The 15,124-nt window shown below is 52.9% G+C and overlaps 1 protein-coding gene across 4 annotated transcripts in view; it reads right to left on the minus strand.

The window, feature by feature from the left end:
- Positions 1-15,124, minus strand: part of MVB12B (multivesicular body subunit 12B) — a 206,706-nt gene that overhangs the window by 47,943 nt on the left and 143,639 nt on the right. For all 4 annotated transcript variants that reach the window (XM_067743301.1, XM_067743302.1, XM_067743299.1 and 1 more), the window contains exon 8: positions 1,624-1,679. In XM_067743301.1, coding sequence (XP_067599402.1) covers positions 1,624-1,679 — 56 coding nt within the window. The remainder of the gene's footprint in view (positions 1-1,623; positions 1,680-15,124) is intronic.

Here is a 15,124-nt window from a genome sequence, read left to right on the forward strand (position 1 = left end):
CTGCAGCCCAGAGGCGGGGGATTTCCTGGGAGGGGTGTAGAAAGAGGCCGGCTCTGAGCCCAAGGACCTGGATTCTAACTGGGCTCAGTGCCCCTTCGTGATGCAGCAGCGGCAGGTTAATCACTCGAGCATTTCCTCTCCGGTTACAAAGCATTGCGGGAGGCCCTGCCGGCTGGGCTGCTGAGATTAAACACAGAAGCGCAGGGAAGCGCTTGCACTGGGCTTGGCCCGAATCCGCCTGCCTGAGCACTTGCTGAGTCGGCAGAGCCCGATCTTGGGACAGGGCCACCGAACTAGGCGCTCAGCTCCTGGGGCTGCTCTGCCAGTAGCCACAAAACAGTTTGGCTTTCTCCTGCTGCCGGCCCGAGTGGTGCGAGAGCGGGGCTGCCTGCCTGAGCGGCCCGGGATCCAGCAGAGGTCCAGCTGTTGTATCATTAGGCTCTAACTGCCCCACTAAACTTTCCTGATTGGAGCCGGTGTGCAGGACAGAACAGCCTCTCCAAGGGAGTGGGCGGGAGAGGCGCCAGCGTCTCCATGGCAACGCGGCCAAGTGGAGTCAGCTGAAGTTACTCATGCTCCGTAGGTCAAGTCACGAGCGTTTTTCAAGATTAAGCTGCTTACCAGAAGGGTTCAGAGAAGGCCTATTATATTTCATGAAAATGGAAACTCCAGTGCAGGTCAAATCGCGAACTGGGTGGTTTTAAGCTGGGTCCAAGAAAAACACTGAAGGATTCTTTAGCTGGTGCCCAAACTAGGGCCTTCATGTTTATCAGCTACTCAAAGCAAACTTCTGCAGAAAGGATTTTAAAAAGCCCAGAAAGCAGTCTACTGAGCCAGCATGGACCAGGCCTGCACAGCTGAGGGAGGGCCACTGCCACACTGGGGGGAAGGCACCACCGGAGAGAGGGCACAGGGGTGCCAGGCGGGGCCCGCAAAGCTGTGCGTGCTGGGTGCCTCTCACGATCTGGGTTCTGGCCCTCAGACCCAGCTAGCTCACTCAATCCCTCTGTCACTAAAGATGGCTCAAGGGCCCAGCCTGGCCTCAGTTGCCTCAAGTGTATCATGGGGTCCATGCTAGCCTGCAGTGGGCGGGAGACCCACAGCTGCAGGGCACCCTGCACTAGCAGGCCCAGCCCTGCCACTCCGATGCCTGCGATTTAGAGCAGAGAACGTGGTCATCACGGAATGCGGCAATGACAATGGGGAAGTGAGGCAGCTTTCTTTCTGCTAGACATTGACTTTGTTAAATAAAAGATAACAGAAATTAGTAAGGTGAGCTTGGAAAGCAAGCACATTTACAGCCGGTGAAGTTCAGTACAATTTACCATCACATTTGAATCAAAAAGCCTTCGCTGCATCTGCGTCTGAGTGTGTCTGCTAGTGTGCCTCCCTCCCTCCCCACCCTCATCCCTTCTTTCACTTCTCAAGCACCCACTATAGGCAGCATTAGCTGAAGGGGCCCAGGGAGGAACACGACCCACTTCCGGCTCTCAGGCAGCCCTGCTGTAGGCTGCAGGGCTGAGCTTCCAGGGGCGGGGAGAACACGAGGACAGCAGTGATTCGGGCAGGGGCAGGGGAAGGGGAGTGGGGCAGAAGGGGAGGGCGATCGTGCTTAAAACTTACACTTTCTGGAACACAAGAAAACTTCTCTGAAATCATAAATGGCACACCATCCATTGCTGCAAAAGAAGAAAAAAAGAGAGGAAATGGCATTGCAGACACCACTAATGTTCAGCACCTTGAGATACTGACACAGACAGTACAGGCCGGTCAGGGCTGGAGCCGGCCGACACGTGCACAGGTGAGTGGGGCCGAGGGCAATGGGTGCCCAGGTACCATTCCTGCTCCTGGGAAGGACACACACCTAGTGAGCGAGGCAGACGCACCGCCGAAGTGCAGACGAGCTGTGAGAGCAGGGAAGGGTCCAGAGCCCACCCGGGGTCCAGCCTATAAGCAGTGGGAGCCACCGAAGGGCTGGTGGCAGGACAGAGGCGCACGAGGGCTGAGGGGAGAAGGCCGGGCTGGGCGAGGAGGTGGGCAGTAAGCGTGCTCTTGAGATGTCCTTCCAGCTGAGCCTGATCACAGCCAGGCTGTCAGGCTCCCGGGAAAGGTCCAGGTTGGAGGAAGGAGTGGTTCTGGAGTCAGACAGCTGGGTTTGGACCCTGGCCATGGCTTTGGGTGTTGGGGGTCCGCCTGCCGATGCAGGGGACGCGGGTTCGTGCCCCGGTCCGGGAAGATCCCACATGCCGCGGAGCGGCTGGGCCCGTGAGCCATGGCCGCTGAGCCTGCGCGTCCGGAGCCTGTGCTCCGCGACGGGAGGGGCCACAGCAGTGGGAGGCCCGCGTACCGCAAAAAAAACAAAAAAAACGGCGCAGCCTGCGGAGGAGTAGGTGTGAGCGGGCTGTGTGTGAGACTCCGCCCCCGGCGCCCAGGTGCTCGGCAGGCGGGGCTGCGCGGCCACCATCGCCGGCTCCTGGTCCGCTTTCCTGGGCTGAATCGCGGCTCCCCCGTCTCCTCAGTGTTAACAGGACACAGAAGGGGCGGGAATGGGTCCTCAGCAAAGGAAAACGGGGCGGGGGTGTGTGTTCAGCGGTTCCTTTCCCACAGCCCCGCGCCCACCCAGTCCCCAGGTCATCGCTGTCAAATCACGGCCGGGAGCTGCCTCCCCGAGCGCGCCCTCTCCCGGGAGGAGCGGAATAATGACGTCAGTGTGGAAACCTCGGCACACGGAGGAGCAGGTCGCACTGGACCGAGTGTGACACCGGTACCCCGCAGCGTGAAGTCCAGGCAGCCGCGGGCCGTGGGGCGGGCAGAGGCTTCTCCTGGGGCCCGGTTTCGCCCTCAGGTCTGAGCAGAGGCCAAACCCGGCCTCCCTGGTCCCAGCCACTGGCGTGGCGTGGAGCGTCACTCCAAGGGCAGTGGCTTTCTGGTAAATTGTGGTCACAGGAAGAAACGGAGTGATGAGTTCCCTGGGAGGCGATCATCTCTGCCTCCCCCGACATCTAAGATGGGGCCCTCTCTGGTACACAAGTGGTGGACAATTTTTTTTCAGTCCTAAGAAATAAGAGTCACAGAAGCAGAAAGAAGAAAAGGAAATAAGAGAAAGAAAAGAAATCTGGGACAAAGCCTCTCTGATCAGTAAGACAAGCCACATGTCTCATTTTAAGCTACATTCACAATTTCTGGGAAGATAAACATGGAACCTTCTCTGGTAAGTTTGAGGAAAAGGCAATAGCACAGCTGGCCGCAGCTGCTGCACTGGAAACCTCCTCTTTTCCTGGGAAGCCTGCTTGGCCACGGGGCTCCGACAGAGACGTCTGTGGTCAGAGACCTTGCATCACGGAGGCCTTGCGACCTGCCGTCACTGCCTGGAAGAGGCCCAGCTAAGCACTGGGGACAGTGACAGCCCCCCAGAAAGGCAGGGGAAAGCCCACAGTAACCTTAACACAGTACAGCACACACGCAAATACACTAATGAAATCTGAGCACCTTTGCTCACTTACAGCTGGGAAAACCCATCCCTGAACAGATGATCCCTGAAAGGCCACGACGCCTTCTAGAAAAAACAGGACCAGGCCCACCCAGGACCCAAGGAGAGGCCAAGCTCCCTTCCCAGAAGTTGCCACCGTGCACTCAACGTGGCTGGGAGTCAAGGCTCACCCCATGCGGCACTCTGACCCCAGCCCCCTTTCAAAAGCCACAGAGGCAGGAGAGCACGCAGCACTGACAGCATTTCGGACCACTCACAGATTGGGGGTCAGAGCCCACACAGGCGCCAAGCAGTGACTCCAGTCTTTGGCCCTTCCATGAGGTATACATGAAATTTCTGAGAGCAAACCTGCTTCTTCCACACTAGGGCCTTTCACGGTTTTGACAACATTACCAGTCCCTCCCCAAGTGTCTAGTTGGCCCTTCTACCAGCTCCTTCCCATCAGACCGACGGGCCAGGAGGTGGGCTTGTGTGCAAACAGCCCCATCAGACCCATCATGGTCTTTTCGAAGCCACTCTTTCCTTGGCCATCCCCCTCACCGTCAAGGCACCGCCCCCATCCTGGCCACCCCAAGTCAGACGCTAGAAGCCACAGCCTACTTTACCTCTTCTTCAGATTCTCAAAGCCCCCTGTTGTCACCTGCCCTGGCCCTGTCACTCTCTGCTCTCTGCACACGTGTCTGCACACACACACCGCTTTCCCAGCTTCTCTCTGCCCAGGAGACAGACGGCAGGGCCCAGGGCAGAGCTCCCTTCCTGCGCTCGGGAAGCAATCAGACCCAACGCTGGAGAGCGGTTTCCAGCGAGCGCATCTTTGCCCACGTCGCTACGCGGAGAACCCCGCTCGTTCATTCACTAGGCTTTCTGCCTTTGGTGTTTAAAGACCTCCTTAGGGTCTGGGGGTTTCTGGTAAGATATGGTGAAGATCTCCGTTCTCCCTGGTGACAGCTGTTTCCATCCAAACGTCAACACATGTTCAGACAACTGGTGTTCTGACAAGGTGGGAAGTAAGTGACCTGCAAAGGCCCGACTACCCCGGGAAATGAGAGACCTGGGGAGCACTGGGCGAAACTGAGGAAGGCTAGTGACCCCTGCCCAGCATGAGGCTGGCAGTCAAGCCTGCATACAAAGGGAAGAGACAGGAGGATTTCCAAGGCGGGGTGCTTACGGCCCCTCCGCACAGGATGCCCCTCCCCTTCACCCTACGTCCACCCACCGCCATCCCTCTGGGATCCGCTCAGAGGGGCCCCCTGGGTGCCTAGCCAGGGCCGCATCTCCTCTCCCGGCTGAGGGTCCTAGCCATCCGCGTGTGAGTCACCTCTGCATTCCTGTCCCAGCACAGGGGGTTCCTGGGGTGCTCAGCGCCCCCCATAATGGGGCTCCAGCCTGGGGACATTTGGAGAGAACAAAGGGAAGACGCCTTCCCGAGACTGTCTGCGAAGCAAGAGGCAGCAGTGAGGGTGGCCCTCCGGACTGTGGGGCTGATGCCCTCCTGGCAGGGTTTAGCAGCAGAGGAGACAGTGTGGAGAGCCACTCGGACCTAATCCGACCTCAAGGGGAGCTGGGAAGGGAGAGAGATGTGAACTTGGGGATAAGTTACCACTTTATCTTAGAGCTCAGGACAGGAAGACGGGCACAGCCGGATGCTCCTCGTATTCTAGACAGCAGGCTTTAACAATCTTGGAAGAAAAGAGAGTCCATAGGCTCCCAGGGGCTGAAGCTCCTGAATGGGAGCCGGCTCAAGAGGAACAGTCGCCATGGTGACACGCCCCGCGTCCCTGGGAAGGGGAGCCAGAGTCCCCAGGAGCCAATGAGAGTCTGCGAAACAGATGATATGCCAACCAAGTTCCACTTATTTAAAAAATCTAATATGGCCAAGATTATGGTAGGCTGAGAAGAACATGGATTTCAGCAAAGCACTTGACAAGTTTCCCATGTTACCCATATGGACAAGATGGATAAATACAGCTGGACAATGTTAAGGGCAGGAGAATCCATAACTGGCTGGACTAGACGTTCAAGAAGCTGATTAATAAATGGATGTTGACCTCAAGTGACCTCTCTGGAGGGTGCCCAGGGCACTATCAATTACTCTAATGAAGACACGCAGAGTGGGTTTATCCACTATGTGGCTGATGAGGACAGTCTACAAACTGGATAACAGAAGACCAATAAAGATCTCAAAAAGCTGGAGTCACGGGCTCAATTTAACAGATGGAATTTACTAAAGGTCAGTGCTAAGTCCTGTACTTTAAGTCCAAAACACCAACTGCGTTAGATGGAATGAAAGAGATGTTCATGCTGGAATAACAGCAGAAGACATGAAAAAAGACTGGTCTGTAGTTGAACAAGTCAACAGCGTGACTTGACTGTTTAGAAAGGGGGAGGGATGGCACTGTAAGGGACAGTGCAGCAGTCCTGGTGCCAGGCTGAGGGAGCTGCCACCTTGGTCTGCTCTGGGCTCAAGGGAGGGGTCCAGTGCTGGGATCGCACTCTCAGAGGGTCGTCCTGGGCAGCCTGCCAGATGGTGAGGGACCTGAAGCCAGCCCACAGGAGGGAAGGGGAGGAAGCCATCAGACCTGCTGCTCCAGGAAGGCCTGATCCCATCCACTTTTGTTCATCGTTGCACCCCACCTGGCACCCGAGAGCCCAGCGCCGTGCCCGGCACACGGGAAGTGCAGCAAGATGGGGTTTGGTCCAGATACGAGAGGCCTTGGAGGTGAATGTGGTCAAACGTCTGCACGTGTTCTCAGGGCTGTCACAGGAAGAGGGGCTAGAGAGATGGGGCACGATTCAGAGGAGGGGGACCCTGCCCTCCTCGGGGAAAGGCAGAAGGCGGGACCAGCAGAACCGGCTGACAAAGGTCCAGGTGGCCGGCCGCTGGGAGGGATTTTCTGTGTTGGTAGAAAGCTGATCTGTGGGACTGCTAAATCCCCTTCTAATCCCACGACATCCATTTGTCTTCTCCTTATCTGGGCAGCCTTTCCATATCTTAAGGTATCTAGAGGTTTGCCAAACATAATTCTTAAAATCAATGGCACACATTTTTCATGCCTTCCAAAAGAAGTTCACAGATCGTCTCCATCCGGGCTCCTTGTGGGGAGTCACGTTTACTTCCTTCCTTCCTTGTTTCCCGAGCTGAGGCCAGCGTTTCGTCCTCACCGTGATCCTCCTTCTAGCCTTCAGCCTGCTGCAGAGTCCTACTCGGACTGACGTGCAGTGGAGGGGCTGGAGGGAGAGCCGTGACGAGGGGGCAGCTCTCATGGAGCCACTGCTCAGGGGGTACATGTGCGCCCCCCAACCGGCCCTCCCAGTCAGCCTGGGGTTCTACAGGGTTCTCACACGGACACGGCCTGACCGATCCACGGTCACAACCCAGAAGCAGGACACAGGAGTCTGTCCTTTCCTCACTGGCGCCAAAGGCGGCATTCCCGGGACCCAGAGCAGTCCGCTCTCCAGGCTCCTTGGCTCCCTTAAACCTTGTCTGGAACAGAACTTCTCCCCTAGCCCAGCTCTAGGCTAGAAAGAGAGAAAAGGAAAGGAAACCACATTTACTGACCACATACTAGAGAGCGAATGGGCATCAAATAACGTAACCCTCAAAATGATCACGTGCAGGTTACATTTAAGGAAACTGAGGCTGCAGGAGTTACGTAGCTTGATGGGGCCAGGATTCAAGTCCAGAGCTGTGGGTGTGGCGCTGCCATGGGTGGCAGGCAGGAGGGGTCTGAACTCCAGGGGGCAGCACGTGTGGCGAGAGGCAGTCTCACCTCTCTGAGCCTTGGCCGCCCTGCCTGCAAAGCAGGGACAACACAGCCAGCTGTCCTAGGAGGTACTGTGAGGGCTGGAAGGGGCCCACAGCCAACGTGGGCTTCTGCTACAGTCCACAGCCCCGTGCCGGGCAGGCTCCCTTTCGGGACCAGGACGGTGCTTTCTTCACCGTCTTCCTTTCTCTTCCTTTTTCTATTTTATTTTTTGGTGGCAGTTTTAACAAAACGCTGATCCTCTGCACGGAGCGAGCGGCGCAGAGCAGATGAAAGCGAGGATGTGCCGTGGGCTCCGTGGCGCAATTAGCATTCTCCTAAACAAACGAGCTTCAGCAGAGCTGTAATTAAGCAGGCCTGTAATTAAGTATATGCCCTTTATCATAATGATCATGCTGGAAAATGGCATGATGTATGGAGCTCTGTTATTAATGCTGTAATCCCAAACCGAAGTGCGAGTACATAGAAATCAGCGTGTCAGGCCTGTCACCGGAGTGTTTGTAAAATACATTAAAGAGAAAAGCCGGGAAACAATGAGCTCATTCAACTGTTCTTTTCACAATCAGGCTCTACAAGTCAAGAGGATTGTGAATGCTTACAGAATCTGCAACGTTTCAACAAATAAAGCTCTAATCTGCTACTGTATTAATACCACCCCCTATTCTAAAGAAGGAAAGGAGGAAGGGGGTGATTTTTTTTTTTTTCCCCCCAACTGACCGGGATACCTGCCTTTGCTTTCCTAGGGGAAGAAGTCCAATTTGCGTGACGTATCTGTTGGAACATAAAATTGGATTTCGGCTTTTGCGCAGATGGCTCTGCCATGAACCTCTAGGAACTCTGCCTGGCAAGGGGACAGGGTCACAGCTCCTGCGTACGGGAGCTACTGTGTAACTGTACTTGCCGGGGCAATCCCTCAGAGCCCTCCCTTGATTCTCCCCTCCAAATGCACGCCCGTGGACTTCTGAGGGCTCAGCACAAACCCACCGCTGACCAGCTCCCAAAGGCACCGGGCCGGGAGCAGCACATCTCCTTGGTCAGGCCTGCCGATTCCTTCCTCAACGAGGAAATGCTCCGATCGACACATGCATTAATTTCAACGCACTTGATAAAGAGATTCGTAAAGTCATGCGGTAAAAAATGTAAACTTTTTAAAAAGACTCCATTACTAGCATCTCAATTGTTGTCTGCTTACAGTTGCCAAGTGGTGTTAAGTGAGCTTGGTCACGGTTCCTCAGAAGTTCTTGCAGAGATGAGGGTGAACAACGTGGCCTGCTGGCAGGCAGTCATTTTCAGAATAAAATTGAATGTAGTTGGAGTGGTAGGAGACCTTTAATTCTGTGGGCCTGCTTGGGGTTCAGAGCTGTACATAATCAGTAACCTGGCCCTTTCTTCTCCCCATTTCCTGCGGCCTTTCAAAGGTTCTTTACAATTTGTGATGGGAAAAGTGCCAGCAACTCTAGATCTCAAGGCCACTTCTCAAAACTCATTTGTAAACCAAAAACACCAAGCCGGTTCGGCTTTCCTGGTGATTTCACTTTGGGGATATTCCTTGGAAGACATCTGTAGATGCCCCAGAGCTGTCTGCTAGGTGACATTCCAATTGAGTTGACACAAGGCCAACAACTTCCTTCTAGATCCCCAAAGTGATTTGTTTTGCCACGTGATTCATAAGCCAAAAGGAGTGATTCATCAGCCACGGCGAGAGCCTCCCGAGTCCCACGCGTGAGGTGGCTCCGAGGAAGGCAAGAGGGGCCTCACGCGCGTGAGCACCCTGGGGCCTGGGCAAGTCACTCAGCCTCCGCGTCTGCCTGTCCTCGGTGAAGGCGGACAGCCGCTCCGCGGCATGGCCGACGGGAGGAAACCAGAAGGGGCCAGGGGCACACCAAGCAGCCCACTGCTTCTTCCGAGGAGCGAATTCAGGTCAGGCCCTCTGCCCCATCTCTGACTTAGGACAAGCGTTCAATCTCTCTGTGCCTGATTCTTTGACCGCAGAAGGAAGGAAATCATACCTGCATTGCTGTGAAGTTTAAATGAGATAAAAGCGTAAGGCTCAGCAGGTCATGGAAGCAACCTAAATGCCCATCGACAGACGATTGGATAAAGAAGATGTGGTGCCCATATACAAAGGAATATTGCTCAGCCATAAAAAGGAACGAAACTGGGACATTGTTGAGATGTGGATGGACCTAGAGACTGTTATACAGAGTGAAGTAAGTCAGAAAGAGAAAAACAAATATCGTGTATTAATGCATATATGTGGAATCTAGAAAAATGGTACAGATGAACCGGTTTGCAAGGCAGAAATAGAGACACAGATGTAGAGAACAAACGCATGGACACCAAGGGGGGAAAGTGGGGGTGGGATGAACTGCGAGATTGGGATTGACATATATACACTAATATGCATAAAATAGATAATAAGAACCTGCTGTATAAAAAATAAATAAAATTTTTTAAAAAAGCATAAGGCTCAGGTACAAACTAACTGCTCAGTAACTGTCATCATCACGGCACTAGAGGAAAAGCCCTTTCTCTTCTCCCTGCTTTTACATACAAACACAAGCGCATCCACATTAAATTACGTAACCCGCGGCTGTAACTCCTGATCCAAAGGCTCTTGGAGGTGTGGAAGCGAAGCCTACCCAGGAGGGCTTCCCTTGGTGTCCGGACCATGGCTCTCCTGGCATCTGCCTTCCCTTGAGCTGTCACAGGTCGAGCTCAACGGCAGAAGCAGGGCCCAAGCTGGGCCCAGGTGCTAAATGTCCCCTGGAAAAGAGCCCCCAAAGCAAAGAGAAGAAAACTGCCCCTGGGCATCAGGAGGCTAGTTTACCAGGTTAGTCAGAAACACCGTAATCTTCAAATAAAGGCGCCTTCACACCATAAACGAATATTCTCTGAGGTTCTATTTCGCATGGGTAATTAGGAAGCCCTCCCCCGCATTTCTCTGGCCACCGCCCCCCCCCCCAGGCCTCCAAAACACGGAGCACCTGACAGTAACTGTCACTTTAGCCCTGCAGCCTGCTTCACCCTTCCACGTCCCCACATCCTGGGAGGAAGCTGAGGGCCCTCCAGCCCTCCTACACCCCTCCTTCTGGAGTAACCACCCAGGGGGCCCCATGGGCTTTGCAGCAGGACGCCTCGTGGGTCTCTGCTGGGAGGCGGGAGCCCACAGAGGCTGGGCCACGTGCCCCACAGGGACTCTAGATATATGAAGGAGCACATCCTCGCTCTGCTACAGAAATGCATTTTAAAACTTTATGAGTACTTAATGGCTTGGGGCAGAGACCAACTGCATTTTGCTCAAAGTAAAGATAAAATCCAATTAAGTGAGACTTTTCCTTGCTGGCTGTTGAGCGGCTCCTGGGTAAGTCACCGTCACTATGTGTTCACACCTGCTTCCCCAGTGCACACGCACAGAAACTCCTCGGTGAGCTCGAGACCAACAAAAAGGGCTTTGGGTGTGCAGAATAAAAAGCTGAACCGAGGGGCCAACACAGGGGTATTGCCGCCAGGCACATTCCTGGGGAGGCAGGCATGGTCTAAACGCACTGTCCTCCAGCGACTGAGGCAAAGCCTTGATGGGGACGGGACAGGCCTGCGCAGGGCTCGGGCCCCAGCGCAGGAAGATGCGCTTTCATTTCTAGAGCTCTTTTCACCTTCTCAAAACCAACTAATATACATTTTTAAGTTTTATTTTTTTTAACCCCTCAAAAAATGAATACATTCTCTAAAGAAGCAATTCCCATAGTCCAGCTACGTTAAGCACCCCTTGACACCAGAGCCACATCTCAGGGGTCTCCTCGGGGGAAGAGCCGGGGTAGTGGTCTGTGCACAGTCCTTGGGGTCCCCCCCCAGCTCATTTCCTATGGGCTTATGTATATGTTTGCATGTACAGAAGAAATGCAGGATTTTTGGGTGTATGTGTTTGTGTTTTTAATAACAATAGCATCACAGCATAACTGTTCTGCAACTTGCTTTTTTCACCTGTCAGAGGGTTTCCGTGTCGGGGTAGCTACAGATCTATCTCAGTCTTTGTTACACCTGCACAGAAGTAAGGGTGGGGTGACAACCGAGCGCCAGCTCATAAGGAGCCTTGATTGCCATTTAAAGTGGCCTGAATGTCCCCGTGAGGTCCCTGGGGAGCCGCTGCAGGGTTTTTGAGCTGGAGAGTGACACACTGTATTTATATTTGAGGGATGTCTCCTAGTCCAGGCACATGAGAGGGAGTTAGGCTGGAGGCAGGACCACCAGGAGGAGGTTCTGACAGTAAATCAAGGGGGGCTGGTGGCCTGGACTAGGCCTGTGACAGTAGGAACGGAGGAGAGGGGACACATGGAGGAATGTTTAGATGGCAGAATCCAGGGATTCCACAACCGGCTGTGGAGGGGTAAGGGAGGAGCAGAGGAGTCAGGGGCGTCTGAGGTTCTGCCTCAAACAGCTGGGAGAAAGGGGTGCCAGGCACAGATGTGGGGGCCAGTGGGGTGGAGTCGGAAGCATGGGGATGAGCCGGTGGGTTCCATTTTGGATGTGTCAGGTTTGAGGGGCTTTTGAGACATCCAAGGGAAGACCCTGGCCGACACTGGTGGGAACACCACGACCAAGAATGCAAGACTGGTTGGTGAGGACTGCCTGGATGCAAGTACAAAAGTGAGCCCTGACGGAGCGACTGGGAGTTACCAGCATGGTGATAACCAAGGACACGAGAGGAGGGAAGATGTTCTGGAAGAAAACACGTGAGGATAGAGGCAGGCCCAGGACGAACACTGAGGGATGCTGACAGTTAACACTCAGGTTGAGGAAGAGAAGTTGGCAAAACAATGTGAAGAAGATTAGAAGGTACTCGGTGATGATGGATCAAAAAATTGGAGGTGTTAGTATAAACTTGGTTTTAATAAGCAGATATATGTCTGTGAGTCTGTTTCTGTTTTGTAGATAGGTTCATTTATGCCATATTTTAGATTCCACATACAAGTGAAGTTATATGGTATTTCTCTTTCTCTTTCTTACTTCACTTAGTATGATAATCTCTAGGTCCATCCATGTTGCTACAAATGGCATTATCTCATTCTTTTTTATGGCTGAGTAGTATTCCGTTGTAGAAAGAACAGATTTGTGGTTGCCAAGGGGGAGGGGAGGAGGGAGAGGGATGGACTGGGAGTTTGGGGTTAGTAGATGCAAACTATTACATTTGGAATGGATAAACAAGGTCCTACTGTATAGCACGAGGAACTGTATCTGATCTCCCTGTATAAACCATAATGGAAAAGAATATTAAAAAAAAAGAATGTATACACATATATATACATGTATGTATAATTGAGTCACTTTGCTCTACAGCGGAAATTAGCACAACATTGAAGATCAACTATACTTCAAAAAAGGAAAAGTAGGTATACGTGAAAATACATGTAGATACGTATATGTAAATACACATGTACATTTACATGCACGTGTATGTGCTCCAACACACACACACGTAATATATTTCTATTTGCTGAGGCCCTAGAAGCAATGGCACCTCGAGAGTGATGAGCATACCCAGTGCCCAGCTTTTGGTTTCCAGGATTCTCCTCTCAAAGAAATAGGGCTCTTTGGAGAAATGGCTGATTCAGCACTGAGCAGGGAAGGAACACACCTGGGACATCTTGTTGCACCAGAAAGTAAAGACGTTCTCTAAGAATCGGGGAAATGCATCAGAGGGACACAGGAGCCAGGGCTCCCAAGGGCTAAATATGGAAAAAATTTGAGCATCAAAATAAATACTGATAAGAATGAATAAGAATCCACTAGTCCACATCAATACACACAAACTGGGGATAAGGGAAAGCTCTTCCTTATAATAAAATGCCAAGTAAGAAATACTGAGGGATGGAGTTATAAAATGAATGGATGCTAAAACTAGTAGGTGAAAATGTGATGAGGAATGAGCTATTTACGTAGTCCTGAAGTATTTCCCACAAATTACATATTAATTACAAAAGAAAAAACAGAAATTTCACAGTGAAGAAACCGGGCACACAGCACTTCAACCACATGATCCCAGTTAATTTTACCAATGCTGGGTCATGCCAACATCATGGACCTCCTGATATGATGCACTGAGAATAAATACCTGTTGAATAAATAACAGTGATGAGAACTGTTCTGGGAGTCAGGGGGCCCACGTGTAGGCCAGTCAGGTCTCAGTGTCCTCATCTGTGAGTGGACGGCTTGGGCCACATCAGCCACTTGGCTAGGGCTCATCTGGCAACTTTAAAAAATTATTACTGCTGCCTGTTGTTCCTCCCCCAGAGGTTCTGATTTACTTGGTCTGAGGGTGGATTCTGGGCTCCCAGGTGAGCATATGTGCAGCGAGGTCTGGGCAGCCCTGGGCCATCAGATGATCTCAAAAATCCCTCCCAAGCAGCCGCACAGCACAGGGAGATCAGCTCGGTGCTTTGTGACCAGCTAGAGAGGTGGGATAGGGAGGGTGGGAGAGAGGGAGACGCAAGAGGGAAGAGATATGGGGACATATGTATAACTGATTCACTTTGTTATAAAGCAGAAACTAACACACCATTGTAAAGCAATTATACTCCAATAAAGATGTTTAAAAAAAAAATCCCTCCCAACCCTGACATTCTCGGTCTCACAAACCGTAACAATCACCGTCAGTATTAAATAAGCGTTGGTGATTTGAGACCCGGATGTAAACCTCGGAAGATACAACGCACAAAATCCACCAAGGCTGGCCCATCCCAGGCAACGTGATTTCTCCAGCCCTCCTCTAGGTTCTACTCAAACAGCCTTCTCCAAAGCAACAATCAGGAAGAGTTATAGCAGGTTCTGGGCCAGATGCCTCCCCTCCCCTCCCCTCCCCTCCCCTCCCCTCTCCACCCCTGGAGTCAAAGGGCAAGGAGAGAAGGTGTCCCAGGGCGTCCGGGTGTCTACAGCCAGCACTGACCCACGCTCCAGAGAGCACTGTCCAGGGAACAGCGTCGGGGCACTTACACACGTGCCCTCTTGAACCTCCCAGCAGCCCCGTGGGTGTCGCCATCCCTACTCTGCCAAAGGGACCTGAAGCCCAGGAGATGGGCCGTGGTCAGGGCCGCAAAGCTGGTACAGAAAGGGAGCTCTTCCAATCCACTGCCTTCCCACCACTTGAGGAAGAGGTGGGAACACCTCCCTACGTGGCATGAAGGAGTCATCCAAGGATGGAAGCAGAAAGGTATAATCGAGAAGGGCGAACATGTGAACGGAAGGTACGCAGAGCTGGAAGGTGTTAAGAAGCCAGCATGCACGGGGTCTTCATGGTGTCTTCTGGGCTCTCGCCTCAGTGGCCCAGACAGACATACCTGCCCCAGGGATCTTTGGAGTTGGCTTTCAATGCAGGTCTCCTTAGGCTATTCCCTTATTTAAAATCTTCAACTGTTTCCTCAGGTTTAAGGGGTGATGTCCAAATGCCTCAGCCCAGGCCCTCACAGGCTGACCCCAACCTAGCTTTGTGGTCTAGCTGCCCTCCCACCCTGGCTCCCCACACCTTGGTATCTAGCTACGCCAACCTCCTCACCATTTCCTGACCAAGCCATGCATTCTGTATGCGATATGCCCTTCTCCTTGCTGTGTGCTCGGCCTGGAGAGCCCACTCCTGCCTGTGGACCCCCCAAACCAGCTGAAAGTTACCCATGTGGGTCACCTTCCGAGCTGTCACTCACTGGAGTCAGTGCCCTTGCTCCCACTGCCTCTGTGCTGCAATCATCCATCCCAATGCCTTTCCCCAGATGACAAGCTCCAGGCTAGCCCAGGGCCTGCAAGGATGAGGCGATGGACAGATAAATGATGCAAGGCCACCTTTCCGAAAAAAGCTGTTTCGAGATGGGAATTCTCTAGG

The sequence above is a fragment of the Pseudorca crassidens genome, chromosome 7 (assembly GCF_039906515.1).
Source record: "Pseudorca crassidens isolate mPseCra1 chromosome 7, mPseCra1.hap1, whole genome shotgun sequence".
NCBI lineage: Eukaryota > Metazoa > Chordata > Mammalia > Artiodactyla > Delphinidae > Pseudorca > Pseudorca crassidens.